We start from the raw sequence: 19,396 nt of genomic DNA on the forward strand, positions 1-19,396 counted from the left end.
TGACACATTATTACATACCTATGAGATCCAAATTAAAATACATAGTTCTCGATTTTCAATTTCTCCTTAAATATTTAAAATTAGAGGCTTAAAGTATCTGTCCAACATACTTGACTAAGACATTACTAACAAAGGGAAAGAAACAAAAACTTCTCATTGAAAGCTAATTCTTACACATCATGAGACTAGCAGACTGAATATTCATCATGACAGGAAGACTTCCAGCCATTAAAAATCTAAACAGCATCCACATCAGCTATTAATAATACATTAAAAACAATGTGTGCTCCTGAGGCTTTGTACCATCACTGCTCACAAGGCTTCAGGTCACATTGTCCTTGTTGGGTGGGAACCAACCCTTAAACCAAAACCACAAGACTGACAGCCAGCTGGCTCACAAGGAGCTAGCTCAGACCCCAAAGAACCCCTGATATTTGCTGTAACTGCTTCAGCTCAGCTTTACTATAGCAGTTGTGATGACGATTAGGTAATTCGCTTTATTTATTTTGCAAGGCTGAATACGACACAGATCTCCAAACTCAACTGAGCAAGAACACAGCAAGAAAAGAGACTCGAGCTAAAGCATCACCTATCCCCCTATGGCATTTGAAAACAGCTAGCAGCAAATCCATAGGGCAGGCTGCTTGGGGCAAGCACAAAGTAACAATTCACCCAACTGGCCTCCCACTCTGAAAAATAAAAAAAAATTGTTTGGGAACGTTCAGAACCAGGGCTAACATTTTTGCTTTCACACTTCTCAGCTCATAAATCTCAGCATCACAGCCTAAACTGAGCAGAATCCTATTTCCAGCAGTGCTCGAACATCCTTCACGATCTGAGAGCGAGCACAAAACTGTAACTCCTTTCCTGCCATACAGCCTTGCAGCTGCTCCCGAAGCAAAGTTCGGCAACAGTACCCTCTAGTGACTCCAGAACGAGCCCGGGTAGCCAGGTTTGAGAGCCCTCCCCACGGAAGGAGCACCGCCACCCTGTGGTCACCTACCTAAGAGCATCAAGGTGTCAAAAACAAGGCATTACATCCCACTTTTATCTTTTTTCTGTACTATTTTAACTGTGGTGAGGCAAAGAACACAGCTAATTCTAGATGTTAAAGCCATAATATAATTTTTAGAAGTCAACAAATCAGGAAGAAAGCAAACAAAAAACATTGTGAACACTGGGGTGAAGCACATGATTTCAGCATAATTTTTAATTAAGATTTACTTTTGCAAACTACCAAAAACTATGTGGACTAGAGTCAAACTTTGTAGACTTAGTTGCACAAGAAAGAAAAAAGGAATGAGAGATTAGAGGGGGAAATGACATTTCTTTTCTCTTACAACCTACACTAAATGCCCCAAATGTTCTTGTTGTCCACAGAAATTTAATTTTCAAAACTTAAATGGTTAAAACATTAACAGTAACATTATAACATTGATGTATTAACGTTTACAAAAGGTCTTTTTTCATTCCAAATCAAACTGAAAAGAAGACCAGCAACTTGGCAGTCAAACTCCAAAAATTCCTAATGGGGTTATGCAACAAATAAGGAAGTAAAACGGGTGCTTGGGGGCTGAGGGAGGATTAGCAATTAACTTTTGTTCATGGACATAAAATACACAGTACCTGTGAGAAAAATCAACTGTTACTAACAATATTAATATTTACCTCAGCAGTAAGGAAAATAATGGTCCTCAGAATCCAAGATCATATTTGTAGGGGCTATCAAAAGCTAGCCTTAAAGTTTCTACTACACTGAACCTGTGAGGGTTGCACACCTACCCTATTTTAAAGTGTAGACTACTAGGAATACCTGGAAAATATAATTTCCCTCCATACTGAACGCAGAGCACTGAGATTCATTTTTCATGTCATCTTAAAATCATGCCTTTTCAAATTATATTTTGGAGGCTGCTTTACTTTACCGCTGTCTTGCAAAACAAAAACACAGACACACCTGTTGCCAGTTTCACTAACAGCCAGAGACAGTACACAGTATATGTTCAAGCCTCTGTTGCTCTTAACTGCAAGTACTAGTTCATTCTTAAATCCCACACATTCCAATTAAGTACTGAGAGTAGCAGTTATTCTTGGATAACTGTTTATATTGGAATTTCTCACCCTCATTTGAGAAGCTGTCATACTAAACTATCCCATTCTGACAAAAATAATTTCTTTAAAAGGTGTCTCCTCTATAGAATGCATTTTAACCTGAAACTAAGAACCTTCTGAAGTATGATTAAAATATTTTTCAAATGTCAAAGTAAGGAAGAAAAACAATCACAAGCCTTCCATTGACTACCTGACATTTCTTCCCCCTCAATGACAATTCAATCTTCTTTTGAGGGGATGCAGCAGCTCCTCTAACATCCAAATCCATGCAAATTCAATGGCTGGCAGCTTTCAGAAAAAAACTGAAAAACAGAAAATACTATTGAGAAAAACGTGTATTTTTTTGTCTAAGTACTTCTGGGAAAAAAAAAAAAAAAAAAAAAAAAAAAAAAGTTACTGCATTAGAAGGAATTTTGGTATTGTCTTCAGCCAGCTATGAAATGCTGTTGGTTTCTCTTTTTCACAGCCTCTTAATTTCAGACTTTTACTACTAATGCTTAACCAGATTCCCGTTCAAATTTATGTTTTTGCCTGAAGCTTAACTCCCTCTTTCCCTTACACTTATCGATACATTCTCATTCCAGTATTACTAATTTGTTACCCCTTGGCAACCCCAAATCTTTTGTACTCCCCACTCACAACCGCCGCCTGGCACTCCAGCGCTCTGGGAACATTTCAGGAGGGCGGACGGGCCGTCCCGGCACACTGCCAGCCTCCCAGAACTCCAGGGCGACATGCCACCAAGCATTCCTGCTCTGCTGGCTTCTCCTTCCACGCAGCCAGTTTTGAACCAAGATCCCATCAACCAGACACTCCATTTTCCAAGGAAAGGCTGACGGCACTGAGCAGTTCCCACTCCCAGGCACCTTTTCCTTTCCCGAGCAGGAGCGGGGCTGCGGGGCCTGCTCGGAGCCCCGCACAGCGCTCCCAGGGCACGGAGGATGCCCGCGCCCGGCCAGGAGGCTCTCCCGGAATGGAGCATCCTCCCACCTGGGCGCGCGGAGGGGAGACAGCGTTCTTAATGGTTCACACGCTGAGATTGCTTTTATCAAACAGCAATGCCGTAAAAGGCGGGATAGACACTATGAGCTCAGCAGCTCCACGGAAATGATGCATTTTCCCAAGAGAGGCGCGGGCCGCCGGCGGCGGGGGCTGTGTCTCCCCGGAGCGCTCCCAGGGCTCACGGCCGGCGGACCGGCCCCGGCCCGCAGCCCCGCGCCGCCCCTGCCGCTACAGCAGCGCGGAGGGGCCAACCCGAGCCGGGCCTCGCACCAGAGCTGGCGGAGCGGGGATGCGCAATTCCCGATTGCTCCTGCGGAAATACCCTGCCCGGGGCACGGCCGTCCCTCCCCCTGCCCGCCCTGCGGCCCCCGCGGCCCCGCAGGACAGGCGGGCGCTTGCACATCACTCGGGTCCTGCTCCCGGCAAACCCCGGCAGCTGGAATCGGGACCTCGAAACTGCGGCGAGAGAGCGCACGCTGCCTGTCCGTAGCCTGGTCAGAAATACAGTGATCACCCCGAAGTAGCTCAGAGCCTTTCGGACAAGGGCTTCAAGTGCCAGCAGTATCCGAAGGCTCGCGGAGGTGAAAGGCACAGCAGTGAAGATTCAAACACTGCCCCGGGCCGAGGACACCGGCAGCCGTGCCTGCAAGGAGCGGGGCTGACCTGCACCCTGCACACCTCGGCAGCGCAGCACACCTGGCTGCCCATCCGTGTTTCCGCAGATCAATGGCTTTGACATCAGTTCACTTTAATGTATTAGATATTTCAAAGAAAAGCCTCAATGAAACTGATTTTTTTAAGTTTCATTTGTCCTGAATGACCAGAGCATCAGTATTTTTTTTAAATCAAATTGTATCTAAGTACCAGTTCTGACTCATCCATTCTGTCTTGGGGAGAAAAATCTGCCACCTCTTGAGAAACCCCGGCTCTGTAGTCAATCAGTTTTCCAAAGTTAGGCAAAATCTCACTTAGTGCAAAACTACTAACACACTGATGCTAAGGATGTATTTCTGGATGCTGCTACTTCCAAGCCTGTTTGATTCAATTTTAGAACAAAACGCATACCATGTGTCTACACCAGAATGAACAATTCTTTCCATTTCAGTGAGTGACAAGATAATAAATTTAGTACGTTTCCTCCGTAAAAATGAATTCACATGCTATTTTCCTATAAGAATAAGGATGCCAGAAGAGTTCAGGCATCATAACTGGCCTACTTAAAAGCAATGCAATTATAAAACAGAAAATGTAACAGTGCCATACTATCAGACCTACCTCTAAGGTAATTCCTGTCATTAAAGGCTGTCAGTACCATAGGTGTGTGCATTAAGTGAACAAAAAAATTATTAAATATTGAAAGGGTGGACAAAAATGATTCTGGCAAAGAAAAATAATGCTTTTCCTAATACTGACCTAAAAAGGCAGCTATCAAGTCGGCATAATGTATTGAAAAAAGATCCCATGCCTCACAGTTCTTGAATGGTACATAGCAACACATCTGTTAATTCTGATGTAAAAAAAAGACTATTAAAATGAATCAAAAGGTCACATTCGATGGTATTAAAATAAATGTGAAACAGAGATACAGTACTAATGTGTATCAATCAATTATTAGACAGCTGCTGAGTTTAACAAGTGACAAGTGGGGAAAAAAATTAAGTGATTCAGTGTAATACATTTGGGATTATGTTGACACACAAAACTAATCATTACTCAGGAGACTGAAAATTCAGACATCATTATTTTCATATAGTGTCCATGGTTAAGTTGCTCTCTCCAAATAAAGAAACTTAACTATGAATGAGTATCAAAAAGTTAATGTATACTGCTTTTCACACACCCACAGAAAATTTTTCCACAAAGAGCTGAATTCATCAGCGCATGCTCTTTAATGAACTCAAGAAAGTCACAGTTCAAGTGGTATAATGCTTTCTAGTTACAAAACATCTATGAAACACCTATTCTTTATAGTCTCAATTAGAAGGTATTTTAATATTTTAGTGAAGCATCAGATATAATTACAGTGCATTATATACAGAGTACAGAAATATTTTTATAGGGAAAAATAAATAGAAAAAATATGTAAACATCCTGAGTAAAATTCTGCTGCCACTGAAGTCAGTTACAGAATTGTCATAGATATGAGCAAAGGCAGTATTTCACTCCTCTTTTAAAGCATATAGCAGTGCACATAACTTCATTTCAGTTTAAAGTGCATACAACATCATAAAAAGAATTCATAAGATTTTGGAAGTTTTACATATGCAGATTCCATTCATATCTATTGCGTCTCCTCAGTCCCATCTCTTCTGATTCAATGGCATCTTTGCTTATCATTTCTTCTTCTTCTACAACATCTGGCTCCAAGTGATGTAATTCACATTCACCGCATAATTCATGCTCTTCTATTTTGTAATCATTATCAATATCCTCAAGCAAATCTTCATTACAGTCATCTTCTCTGTTGTCCATTTCTTTCTCTTGAGAATGTTCGGCAAATGACTGAATAAGATCTTCAAGTTTCTCATCACAAATGTGCCCAAGATCTTAAAATTCCCAACAAATAATCAAAATTAAAGTTTATTGGTAAGGCTCTGAATTTCAGGGTCAGTTTAGAAGTAAAGTATTTTTTAATTTTTTTTTCTCTTTTATTAAGACTTGAATAATGCAAAAATTCCCCAAATTTCTAATGGACCAGTCTTAAGATTTCTTTTGGGCTACTATGCAGCTCTTGTGAGTCTCCAGCTGAAACTAACATACAATTTGCTGTTTAGTGTTTTACACAAGCACTTCTCACAGCCTCAGATGTTCCCATTTGGAAATTCTTTGCGTAAAGTTAGTCCAGTATTAACAGACTTCTTAGGAACTGATGTTCCTAAGTAGTCTGTTAGTAGTCTGTTCCTTTATCAAACCAGAATGTGACTGTGTGGTCCACCCCAGTCTTGAGCACCTATTCTTAAATAAATCATAATGTATCAAAAATTTGAAATTGGATACATCTCAAATAAGAAGAATGGTATTCCTCCAGAATAAAACTAATTCCACAGAAATTACCTAAGACTCAGAAGCTGAACATTACTATAGTAAGATCTATTTATTCTTTTAAAATATAAACTACTTAATTATCTATCTCTCTGAAAATTAAATTACCTTTCATCTTGTTTTCTGATTTATCCAATCCACTTTCTTTCATCAGTCGCCTAATTGATTGGAGCTGTGTCATTATTTCATCTTTCTGCTCACAAGCTAAAGCATTGACACTAGAAAAATAAGACAAATGTTAACAGCTGAAAGATTATCTTGGAAGGGAGTGCTTGATAATAATACACTTATTGCAGTATTTCTTTCTGCATGAAGAAAATTATGGTGCATAAATACCACAGTGAAGTTTGTGAAATGTTTAGGTCAAGCTTTCCTTTGAGAACTGTCTCTTGAGAAGTGGGGAGGCCATTACATCACACAACTACTGAATGTCACTGAACTCTGACTTTGGAGTACCAATGGCCAAGGTCGAGTAATGACTGCTGAAAGTAACAATTATCCAAAGTACTGTTATTAGTAGTACAACAGTGTCCAATACAGAACTTTAGAGTTTGAAAGCTTTTGTCATTCAAGGTTTTTTAACTTCCCACCACTACTAGAAATTTGTTAGGCAAACTGGCCGGTGAATTTGCTGCTTAAGAGTTTCAGCACATATCCAGTTCAGAAGTACACTGCAGAAACAATCAGAAAATTCTGCATGTTTTAACCTGTGTTTCATGAAGGATGTCAGTCTAGAAAATTAACTGCATGGATACTTTTATTTCTAGTAGATAAGTAAGGCTCTAGCTTCTTAAGAACAGAACTCTAAAACTACAAAGAGTTTTTATATTACTGATTCCCTTGTCATACTAAAATAGGCAAGTTCTATTTCACTGAAATACACACACTTCACAGATTCATTTCAAAACACAAAAATAAGCAGCTATACCTTGATAACTATTTTTTTCTTATAACTACATCTAAAAGAAGAAACTCATTCTGCTACCAAAATCTATTTCCCACAAGGGCTTTCAAATGCTACTGAGTTTAAGTACATTTTCATTATTGGTCTCCTTGGTCAATATTAAAGTTCATCTTGTTAAGCCATGTAACATGATCATGTCTTCTGCATTTATGTTTGGTGAACAAGAGATGGGAGGTGTCTGTGAAGAAGTTCACAAATGGCAGAATTGGTATCACCTGCAAAAGGCTGCAAAAACAGTAAGTAATCAAAGAAGGTTCCTAAAACTGTTCCTTACCAATATATAAGGATCATTTAAAAAAATCTTCATTAACATTTTGGTGAATTTCAATATACAGGAAAAAACAGAGAGATTTTTTTAGAAACACTCACCAGTTTGAAAGTGGATCCAACTGAGTCAATAAAGAATTTAACATTTTCTCTGTCTGTGCTAGATGTTGCTCCAGTTCTAAAAGCTGATGCTCTAACAGAAAAAAACACAAACAAAAGCAATATAACAAAAAAAAGACAGAGGTGTAGGGAAAGGGAGAGGGGGATGAGGAGAGAAAGAACATTGTAAAAAATGTCTTTACAATATCATTAGGATATTAATTTATATTTTTCGTTGGACAGATTCAAAACCAGAAAGCTTCTTTCATCTAAAAAATTTGACAATATGAAAAGGGAGTGGTGGGGTAAGAACAGAAGCCTTATTATGTGTGAACAGAAGTCCTTTCCACCCAGTAACCTATCTCCAGTAGTCACCTAACAGAGGACATGTTTGTAGAAATTGAGCAAGAATGTGGAGCTCACCTTCCCAGTCTCAAAAACTATACAGCTGCAAGACTTCCTGAGATGTAAGTACCGTATCTATACATAATATGCTTGAATGTGTTTGTCTATTCACACCTTACAAATGTATTTAATGCTTAATGCACTAGAATCAAGAGGAGTCATTCATCCTAAAATACAATTAAACTTTGAAGAAAGAAGGATGCAACACCCAAGGATGATGAGTAGGCAGTGCAGCAAAGCACTGCTGAACCTTATTACAGACATGGTGTACACAGACACCAAAAGATGCTGCCAGTTGTTTAATTCACTAAAAATGTGTCTATACAAGGGAGGAAAAGGTATGAAAACAGCATCAACTTTGAATGCTTGTGACAGGTTTCTCATTTGGCCTAAAAATCGTAAATGGTCTCTGTAATTGTTTAGCCACACTGTTTCACTATCAATACAGTTCAGTTCTAAACCAGATCATTATACTATTTTTAAATACTCTATTTATTTAATTATATCAAATTTAAACTGAAGAAAACTGAACGGATCTTAAGTGAGAAAAACATCAGACATTTTAGAGGCAGAGAATCATACTGCATTACTACAGCTGTTTTAAAGAGCATTACACCTGGAGAATTAAAACAAACCTCAAACAAGCATTTCAAACATATAGAATAACAAAGTGGGTATTTGTAGATTCCTAACTGCTCTCAATAACTTGAGAGATTGTCTTCATTTAGCTAGATTGCATCAATGAAAACACATTTTGCTCCAGTAGGAAATAAGCATTTTTGTTGAATGTATGCATTGTGAATGGGTATCTTACCTGTTTCCTTTGCCTTGTCTTCTGTACTTTTTTCCTTTTTGGAGTGACTTTCTTCATGTGACTTCATCTTTAAAAAATACAACCAAGGTAAACAACTTCATCACTATTTGTGTACTAAAAACAAAACTGCATTTAGAACTTTAGTGAAAGTAAGCAGCAACCATGTAAATGTGCTACATTAATGAAACTTTTCTTCTGTGATGCCCCATCCTGTGTTAAACTAACATTACTGATTTTAAGCAAACACAACATGACTGGCAGAAGTTCTAAAAGAAAGCAGTTGCTATTTCAAAAAGAAACAGAAGAAAGCTTCTAGGTTATTGGATCCAGTCTCCTATCATTAATTACAATATAGAATTTATTTCTTTAAGTAATAAAGATACTATCATAAAAATATTTACATTTTAATCCCACAGGTCAAGTGTAAAGAATTGCAACACCCAAAATATTATTTTCATGATTTTTAAATCTTGTACTAAACTGGGCAGCTTCTATACTCGTTTTGCTAAGCTGTGATATTTTTCTCATACATTGGATTAACATGAACTGACTCCAGAAATGAGCATGTTGTCTCCAGTCTTACTCCTGTTCATTTTTATTTTCCCTGAGGGCAAGTAACAATATTCCAGGTGCACTCTCAGCTTTGTAAGTCCTGTAGTATCTCTTACTATAAATAATACATTTCAAGACTGGTTCCTTTTAAAAAACAACCGATCATGTGCTCTCCTTTTTGAATTTACGAATGGTAGAAAAGGTATCCCATAACACTAATAAAGCTGCATGCTGCCACTGCATGAGGAAATGATAAGTCCAAACAAAAGGTCAAGTCTACACACTGTTCTACCTAACTGCTAATCTAAGATCACTGCTCTGCAGGAATTGTCCGCCTCCTTCCCATACTCAATCTCATTCTGAAGAATGAAAAGGAAGTGAAACACTGATGAGGTTACAGACTCAGGTAGCAGCACTGTTCAGGTTCTCAGATTCTCATTTGAGGCTGCAGGGTGAGTAAGATTCTCACTTCTTCAAGCATCTAAAAATACCTAAGCCAGAAGCCTTCATACAGAAGAATTAGATACGCTAAAATTTTAACTTTGGACTTCACATCCAAAGTCAAACAGAACAAGAAATGCCTTTTGGACAACCCTATACATGGGTTCAGAATTAGAAAAACAAACAGACAAGCCAAGAATTTACATTTGCTCCTCACTACAATAATTTAATGCTTTTCCTATGGCTTACCTTAATAAGTTTGTATGCTGCAAACATTCCCACTCCAAGAGCATACAATGGCATGAGGGTGAATGCTAACTCTCGGCCATTTCCTCTCATTCTCTCACTTTTTATCTCTTTTTCCATTGCATTTCTCATCTGTTGAAAACTCTGGTAAGTATTACTGTCAGAATTTCCTGGATTCCGCTGAACTTGATAAACTGTCTGAGGACTACCTTAAAAATGAAATTGAGGGAAAGACAACAAAGTAAGAAATAAAATCAGGAGTCCACAACTGGAATTTAATTGTTTTCTTCTTGTGCAATCATCTTTGTTCATCACTCTTCTAAGACAGTGTGGGCAACCTTGTATCCACTTAAAAAATTCAGAATTATTCTTATATTAACAGAATTCACAGTTAAATCTAGGCAGCAAAAACTCTCAAGCCAAGCTTGGTTTCTTCAATGTACAATTTTTAAGCTTCTTCACAGCGACATTGGCAAACCCTCAGCAAATCACAGAAAGATAGATATAACAAGAAAAAATTTAAATTTTGAAATTAAAGCATACTCAGAAAAACTATTGATAATGCAGAAAACAGTAATTAATATTTTTTCCTTTGCACCAAAGGAACTGAGTTAATTACAAATTGAATTGTCTGGTCCCAGAAAAAAAAAAAGTTTTATTGAAATACACTGTGCTGCTGCATTAATTATTTTGACAGTAAACTGAGGTTCACATGGATATTCCCACAGGCTGAGAAATACTGTACCTCTGCAAACCAAATATTTAGCAGGAGAAGATTATACAATAGCCAAGAGATGCAACCTTGGAAGTCAGAAGTATTTTTGCATGTAATTTGCCTACCAGAACAGGGAGCAGATGAGAAAACAGCCAATGTCATTGTCCAACTTAGGAAACAGGTTATTTGGTAGTTAAATCAAGGGTTCATGGGACATGCACATATGGAATAGTATCATCAGCTAAAGAATGCAGATGCCTGCAGAGACAGACAGCAGGGGATTGGGGGATTGTGAAGTTTTACGCTGATGTCTTAACTGAGTGCCTGGACCTAAAACTTAATGTATCAGAACTGAGTACGGGTATGGCAAGGTTCACATTCTATAAAAACTCCCAAACAAAAGAACATTATGCAAATCACTGCTTACCAATTAATACTGTAACAGTGGCATTTCAGGAACTCACAGTAACATAACTCAAGTGTGCAAAGTACAGCCACGATCAGATAGAGAAAAATTAATGTTACACAAAACCTCAATGTTCTAGCTGATAGAATCAGAACTCAAGCTACCTTCATCATTCAATGCAAATTCAGGCAGGCATTGTCCTTTCAGGACAAGTAGATTTAGACTTGCTAAACTAACTAAACTTGCACTAACTAATCTGGAAAACACAGTTTATATTAGATATATTTTTTTCCACCTTTCAGAATGTTTCATATTAATTCCTAGTTTTACATTTACACTCACCTTTCCCCCTATTTTAAGTTCTATTTGTTTTTAAAGTAAATGAGTAGTTTTACTAAAATAATTACTACCACAGATGAACAAGATTTCTACACATCATACAAGTAAGAATGTGGCAAGTGAAACACCTTCAGGGTGGAGAGGAGGAATGTTGAATCCTAGTGGAGTCCAGTGTCCTGCATCAAGTTTATCCCACAGAAGAAATGGCAAAGTGAGTTACTAGCCAACCAGGAAAAAAGAACCACCCAGAGAGGTGAGAATAGGAGATCTATTTGAAATTTATTTTATTCAGTGCTGGGCCAGTACTTCAGTAGAATCACAGGCATGTGAAGTGTTTGGTTGTTTTTGTTTTTTTTTTAATTAGGGTTTGGTTTTAAAATAATTTGATCTATAGGGAATATACAGCTGCCTTATAAATAAAAAGTAATCAGGCAGAACAGGCCAGGCAAGAGCTTATGAAGCACAGTAAGTTTGACATCAGGTAGGAAGAACATGGTAACAGCTCAAGCCTCCATTTTTCTGCCAGCAGGGAAAAGCACAGACACATTTGGAGGACTGCAGCAACTAGCTGTCTCTTGTTTCGAGACACCTCGGAAGGCATCATCAATGAATCACAGAGCTACTTCACAAAAGCGGGCTTTTAGCGATTGTCAAAAACAAAGGTGTACCCTTCGACCTTCAGCTCAATCGTGACATGGCTTTACATGGATACCACTATAGCTCCTACGAGTAGTAAACTCTGTAACCCATTCATTGATACCTTTTCTAAACAAGCATCTTGGACTCTTCTTTAATACTGCCGGAGAGATTTTGTATGACTCTGTGCATATATTTACTAACAGTAACACTCGGCTTCCTTATTGCAATTGCTTTTTCCCTGTGACACCTCTCGGCTCACGTGTTCGATTGTGCCCCTGCGGGCATTGCTCGTCACACCGCTCCGCACTTCCAGTTACCGGGCGCTTCCTGCACTCAGGAGTAGTTTGGTAAGACAGCACAGACAGAACCCGAAGCACTGGCGAACCCGAACAGCAGAACACCGCAGGAGCTGCGGGTGTTTCAGGCGCACACAGGCCGGCTGGAAGCGGTCGGAGCAGGCCTCTCCGTCCAGCCCCCGTGTACGCGCCGGACGGCTTGTAATGAATACATCCCTCTCGGCTTGTAATGAATACATCCCTCTCGGCTTGTAATGAATACATCCCTCTCGGCTCCCGGGGCTCCCTTCGAGCCCGCCCGAGCCCGCAGCGGCTCCCGCACGGAACCCCGGCCGCGCCATCGCCCCGGCTCCTACCTCTGCCGCGCTGACGGGGATCGTAATGGCCGGGGCCGGCCTTGCCGCCCCGCGGGGACCGGCCGGGCCGCCCGCCGCCTCCTCCGCCGAACATCCTGGGCATGACGACGAAGACGCAGAGCACCAGCACGGCCGAGACCAGCACCTGCTGCACGGCCGAGAGCGCCATGGCCGCCGCCTGCCCGCCGCCCTCCCGCGGCCGGGCCGCGCTCCGCGCCACAGCGCCCCCGGTGGCGCCCCACGGCACGGCACGGCAGGGCACGGCACAGCAGGGCACGGCAGGGCACGGCACAGCAGGGCACGGCACGGCGCGGCACGGCACGGCGCGGCACGGCACGGCAGGGCACGGCACGGCAGGGCACGGCACGGCACGGCCCCAAGCCCCGCGGCACGGCAGGGCACGGCCCCTAGCCCCGCCCGCAGCTGCCGGCTCTCCAGGGGCAAAGGTGTGAGCTGTACTCCTAGCGCTGAAGGGCATTTCCGCTGGCAAATGAAAATTTTTGCTGGAAAGGGTTAAACAAAAGGGAAGAAGATGCAGAAAAAGCAGATGTTTGATGTTTAGTCCGCCTAGTGCCCCATGTTAGCAATGGGCAGCTAAACGATGAGCATCCTGACCACACTTGGAGCACGCATTTATTACCAGCAAACATGTGCTTTGCTTGGGGGGGTTTTAAGCTGGATTGGCAGAAAAGGGGAGGGGTGGTGATTTGGGAAGTGATGAAGTTTGTAAAAGACACCACACACGGTTTTAAATGCTCAGGAATAGGAAACCCAGGAAAAGTTATGACTGAAAGAATGGCTTGAAACAAACCAAATTAGGGAGGAAAGAGTATCAGCAGCCAACGGAGTAAATTGTAAAGTTCAAAAAGAAACTAAGAGTGATGTGAAATGTATGAGCAGTGGTAAACCTATGCAATAAATCACAGCATCTTCTACTAAGATATAAAACTGGATACTTTAATGGTAAACTTTTTGAAACAGTCATGACTGGAAGACAAATACAGAAGACCATTCATGTTCAGGAATCAACTGCAAAGAAGGAAGAGGCAGTAGAATGAGTTACTGGCCAGGAATTGGCACGTTTACCTCATGAAGCTGTCCTTGTACAATGCCCTGATGCATATTTAAGCCATACCATAGGAGGAGTAAATATTTGTTTCCAGAGGCTCACTTTAAAATACTTAAAATATTTGTACTATTGAATCTACAATATCTGTGCATTTTTACTTTGAATTAATTTTTATGTATCAAATCAAGATCCTTAATGACCTGTTCAACAATAAAACCCAAAAAGTTTTGTGTTTATTTAATATGCCGGTGATTCCTTGCCTGAAGACAAAACTACATTTCAACTATGTTTTCAGTTGCTAGCAAGTGCTGTTACAAAGTTAATCTTCAACAGTGAAGGGAGGAAAAACTTCTCTAATTAAATTAGTTCGTATTTCTGTGCTGCAATAGGAAAAGTCAATTAAAATAAACTACAGGTACTTGCCTAAATAAGGGAAAGTATTTCTTTATGAAACCCCAGTGTTTGATATTTATCTGCTTATTGCTGACTGGTTTTATCTGATTAAGATTTTGTTGTAACTCAGCATTGCACAACTATTTCACCTTCCATGCTTTGTAGACTTGGGATGCAGCTTTGGCACAAACTACAAGGGAATAGACAAATGAATGCATTTTTGAACATAGCATATACTTAAGTAAGAAGCATCTGTACCATCCTAATTTCACATCTGTTGGAGAGAATATTTGGATTGGAGATCATGAAGGTCTTGATGTTGCTGATGCCATTAAATTGGTATGGTGAGGTCAGATTTTTAATTTCCATAGTGCAGAACCGTACTAAGGTTTGTGGTCGTTACATTCAAGTCAGAGTTGTCTGTGGTAAAACATCCTGGTTAGAGCCTACCATGTAAATCAGTACCATCTGTAAATAACACAGGGGTGTCCATATGGGTGCAGTTGGCAGCTCACTGTCTTGTTTAACACCAAGCAGTGACTGTACTGCATTACCCTGCACTGGCTCACCTCAGAACCTTGTATAATAACTCGCTCTTCTTGTCCACAAATCAACCTCACTGAAAGCCTCACTTCTCATTTCACTGCATGTTTACTACAGTAACTTTATAAAGTAATAATTTCCAGTTCTCTAGTTACCAAGCCACACAGTTCAGTATTCTATTCGTCTGAAGATGCTGTTCAAAGTAATCACAGTAATTGCAGAATGTCTGTGGGTATTACTTAGTAAAAATGTTGATAGAAGGATAAAATACAGCCAAAGTAACTTTTTTTCCTTACAATTCTCATAAAAAAAAGAAAAGAAAAAAATCAAAACCACAATTTATTATATTCTGATTTCCCAGTGGTAATTCAGAGAAACTGAATGCTGCTGAGAAAGTAAAGGTTTCTTTTGAGCACTTAATATTTTAAGTGTAATTATTCATTCCCATCTTGAAAAAATAAGCTTTGCAGTAGAATCAGTTTTATCTATGAGCAAATACATGATATTTCACTCATCTAAAACAGATGATAATTTTAATGTCAAGTAGATCTTATCTAGTAAAAGCAGCTCTTAAATTTCTTATCTCAGTGTTCAAAGATGCTTTGACTGCTCTCAGTGTAAATTACAGATGAAAATACTGTATCTGTGGGATTTTTTTAAAGTAAGCTTTGAATTGTGAAATGAAAATACCAAAAGTTACCAGAATAATTTATGGAGCATTTTCCTTTCAGTTCGTTTTGTCTTTTCTCACTTATTTCTCTTAAAGTGTTAATTCTTGTTTTCTGCCCCTGGTTCTGCATATAACAAAACCAAAAGCAAGGCTGGAGGATTTAAGTTTTGATGTTCATTTGGCAGTAGATTTTTTTTAGAAGGCTAGAAGTAGACAGTGTCATAGGAAAGTATTTTTCATTTTTTCTGTGGCACAATACATTATGACAAGTTACCTAGCAAGGTTGTTTTTACATTTAAATAATTGCAATTCAACCTTGTCTGCACAGAATTCTGGAGGGTTTTGCACATTTCTCTTAGAGTGATGTTCACATCTAAATTTTCTTTCCCTTGATTGTTTGCTCCTTTCCTGTTATACACAGTTAAGTCATATCAAAACATTTATGCATTTCAGGCAACATTTCAGAGAAAACCACAATTTATTATATTCTGATTTCCCAGTGGTAATTCAGAGAAACTGAATGCTGCTGAGAAAGTAAAGGTTTCTTTTGAGCACTTAATATTTTAAGTGTAATTATTCATTCCCATCTTGAAAAAATAAGCTTTGCAGTAGAATCAGTTTTATCTATGAGCAAATACATGATATTTCACTCATCTAAAACAGATGATCATTTTAATGTCAAGTAGATCTTATCTAGTAAAAGCAGCTCTTAAATTTCTTATCTCAGTGTTCAAAGATGCTTCGACTGCTCTCAGTGTAAATTACAGATGAAAATACTGTATCTGTGGGATTTTTTTAAAGTAAGCTTTGAATTGTGAAATGAAAATACCAAAAGTTACCAGAATAATTTATGGAGCATTTTCCTTTCAGTTCGTTTTGTCTTTTCTCACTTATTTCTCTTAAAGTGTTAATTCTTGTTTTCTGCCCCTGGTTCTGCATATAACAAAACCAAAAGCAAGGCTGGAGGATTTAAGTTTTGATGTTCATTTGGCAGTAGATTTTTTTAGAAGGCTAGAAGTAGACAGTGTCATAGGAAAGTATTTTTCATTTTTTCTGTGGCACAATAAATTATGACAAGTTACCTAGCAAGGTAGTTTTTACATTTAAATAATTGCAATTTGACCTTGTCTGCACAGAATTCTGGAGGGTTTTGCACATTTCTCTTAGAGTGATGTTCACATCTAAATTTTCTTTCCCTTGATTGTTTGCTCCTTTCCTGTTATACACAGTTAAGTCATATCAAAACATTTATGCATTTCAGGCAACATTTCAGAGAAAATTACAAAGGAAACTAATCACTGGGAAAAAAAAAGCAGTGTACATGGTTTAAACACTATGTCCATCAGAACTGATAATCTAAGACCACGCACGATCCAGGAGCGGTCATGTTCTTGAGTGCTCAGACACAAAATTGAAAATGGGTAAAATTTATGAATCATAACTAGATGGGCTGTGTGGACCTGTTAAGAGAGCCACAACACTGGAATCTCAAAATGGTAGATATCTCAAAAATGTATGTGAGGCTGTTACATAAAGGCCTCTGAAGTGCTTAATCCTTAACCCAGTATTCAGGTAACACCATTTTAAATATTAAGATCCTTTTCCAAGAAATGGTTATGTTTGATAAACACAACAGCTTATTTCATTTATAATTGAAGAGATGAAACTTTTGGGAATGTTTGAGTCAGTTTGTCTGCCTGAGGCCTGTACCCTTCCTACTGGAGAGATAGTCCGATAGTGACTAAAACAACTGTGTCTGCTTGGCTTCCAGAAATGGAATGTATGACCATCCAGGTGTTCTAGGTATAGAATTAAACATTTTTACCTGAATTCAATACAGTTTGGTTAGTCATGTCCAGAAGGTATTGGAAGAATCTCCTAAGAAAAAGCAGATGCCTAAACTATAATGCCTGTCTTCTCTTAAGTTTGTCAGGTAAAATTCTTTGGTCTAAAAATATGCACTGCTAAAGCTTTTGCACTTAAGTTTACAGGAGTAATCATCCAGATCACTTCAAAATTACAGTAAAACTATCTGCAGTCCAGCCACATACTAATGGCCGCCTCTGTTAACCGTCAAACTGTTTACAGCCTCATTAGTACAAAATAATTTTAGGATTGTTTAGCTTTTTATGAATACAAAATGGTTTCTTACAGAATAATTCTTGTGGAAATTCAATACCACCACCGTCCTGTCCTGTAATCTGTTTTCCACCCTGAGGTGCCACTGTGTAATAGCTGCAGCAATGCATGTCAGAATATTAGTTTATTCACAGCTCTGGAAGGCCAAGTGATCTTGCAGCTGCCTAATCCTGTGACTAGAATAAGAAAACCCAGCAGATCCACCCCATTTGTCCAACTGAATGTAGTAAATCAAGGTCACACCTTCTCTCCCCAGCACGAGGAACAATACTCTGTGGGGAAGTTGATTATTTGAGAACAAAATTAAATGTATTTTCACAGATTCCCAGGCATCGTGGATATCTGTAATAGGTTGTAATTCACCAGTTTTTAGTCCTCTTGATTAAATAGAACATTAGGAAAAATTTTAAAATCTGACGTTTTCTTTTTCCAGCCATTTTGAACTAAAAGCAGGCCAGAAGTGCAAAAGTGGGATGTAAACATGGGGAACTTTTCAAAATCATGAGGCTGTAAACCTTCTTGCATGTACCCAGCTCATGGTGCCAAATTTCACTTGAGATCTATGGATAGGCAATGGCTTGTATTGTCCAGACTGTGCTATCCAAATGTGCTATAATGCTATAATGTGCTATCCAAATCCCAAAACTTAATTGTCGAGATCCACTGCTTAATGCTGGCAAAAGTCTAAAATTCTCTTATTGGGAAAATATAAATGCTCAAGGGCAGGCTGAACTTCTGCTTTAATTATAGATAGAGTCACTAGATGGAGCCAGAAATGCAAGAAAGCATTTTATAACCTGGACTATCCTGGACCCATCAAAATTTCCTTCTGCATAAAATCTCTGTTTTTTCCAAACACAGAATTTCAACTGCATGCATGTATGAGTGCAAGATCACTGTACTGTTAAACGGTGCAGTTTTAGTGTGATGAGTTTTTTTTGTGCAAACTGCATGTAGTTGTAGTATAATCATGGTTTTACATTAGGTCTGACCAGGAAAACTGAGCAGGGAATGAGACCCATTAACATATTTTGCAATCTATTTGCAACAAATTTTCTCTGTAAACCTACCTAAAACTGGGTTACAAGACCTTAGCTCTTAAAACATGTTTCTTCTTATGCTCTTGCATATTTGTACAATTTGGCTTAGGTTTAAAAAAAAAAATTCAACCAGCTTGTAGAACAGTTGGGGAGACAATACAAATGCCAACATATACCATCCTACTGCCCTGAGAAGTGATCAGACTTGGAATGTTTTACCAGGAGTGCTAATCCTGTAGCTGCTCTCCAGGAGCACAGGAAGCTGCTCCAGTGATTTCAGGCTAGCAGGTAATTGCAAATAACAAAGGAGAAGAGAATAAATACATACTCAAGCATAGGATTTCCAAATTTTGTTTTTTGTTACACACCAAACCAGGCCAGAATGTCTGTTCTGCAGCAGGGTGCTGTTCAGGAACCTTTTTTTTTTCTTCCTGCTGAAGCACAGATTTCCTAATTTTGCTTATTTCTTGAGTAATTCTGATATGGAAGAAAATGTCCTGCAACATAATTGTAACTAAGCTGGTACCACTAAGCAATACTATTGGAAAATCAGCTGAATAGCAGATTTCTGTTTTGTCAAAGCTGCATTTTTTATGATTGATGCAGGTTTTAAGAAAGCTGTTCAGCAGCATCTCTTCAGATAAGACCAAAAATCACAGAATGGTTTGGCAGTTACCCAGGATGAAGCACACTCAAAGAAAAGGCAGAAGTATACTTGGAGTGTTGCTCCTTGCTGATATGCATGGCAGGTTTCACACTTTACCTTTTGACTGCCAGCTGTGATGTCAGATAGAGTTGGACCTGATTAAGCAATTGCTCTTCACTTCCTGTTTGACACTTTCAAGTG

At 39.1% G+C, this 19,396-nt stretch overlaps 1 protein-coding gene across 1 annotated transcript; it reads right to left on the reverse strand.

Annotated features, from left to right (window-relative positions):
• Positions 1-4,705: 4,705 nt before the first annotated feature.
• CCDC107 (coiled-coil domain containing 107) lies at positions 4,706-12,907 on the reverse strand. The gene is made up of 6 exons (XM_041465685.1): positions 12,696-12,907; positions 9,948-10,153; positions 8,706-8,772; positions 7,490-7,580; positions 6,265-6,374; positions 4,706-5,660 (listed from the first exon to the last, which is right to left on the reverse strand). Exons 1-6 carry the CDS (start codon positions 12,862-12,864, stop codon positions 5,371-5,373), a joined length of 933 nt encoding a protein of 310 aa, XP_041321619.1. The 5' UTR covers positions 12,865-12,907; the 3' UTR covers positions 4,706-5,370.
• Positions 12,908-19,396: the final 6,489 nt, after the last annotated feature.

This window comes from Pyrgilauda ruficollis, unplaced genomic scaffold (genome assembly GCF_017590135.1).
Source record: "Pyrgilauda ruficollis isolate IOZ18807 unplaced genomic scaffold, ASM1759013v1 scaffold19, whole genome shotgun sequence".
Classification (NCBI taxonomy): domain Eukaryota; kingdom Metazoa; phylum Chordata; class Aves; order Passeriformes; family Passeridae; genus Pyrgilauda; species Pyrgilauda ruficollis.

Excerpts from the sequence above, each read along its gene's own strand:
- CCDC107 (XM_041465685.1), bottom strand. The coding sequence starts at position 12,864 with ATGGCGCTCTCGGCCGTGCAGCAGGTGCTGGTCTCGGCCGTGCTGGTG. Across the intron at positions 10,154-12,695 it reads TCCCCGTCAGCGCGGCAGAG|GTAGTCCTCAGACAGTTTAT; the intron begins GTAGGAGCCGGG and ends TTCATTTTTAAG. Across the intron at positions 5,661-6,264 it reads ATCAGAAAACAAGATGAAAG|ATCTTGGGCACATTTGTGAT; the intron begins GTAATTTAATTT and ends GGGAATTTTAAG.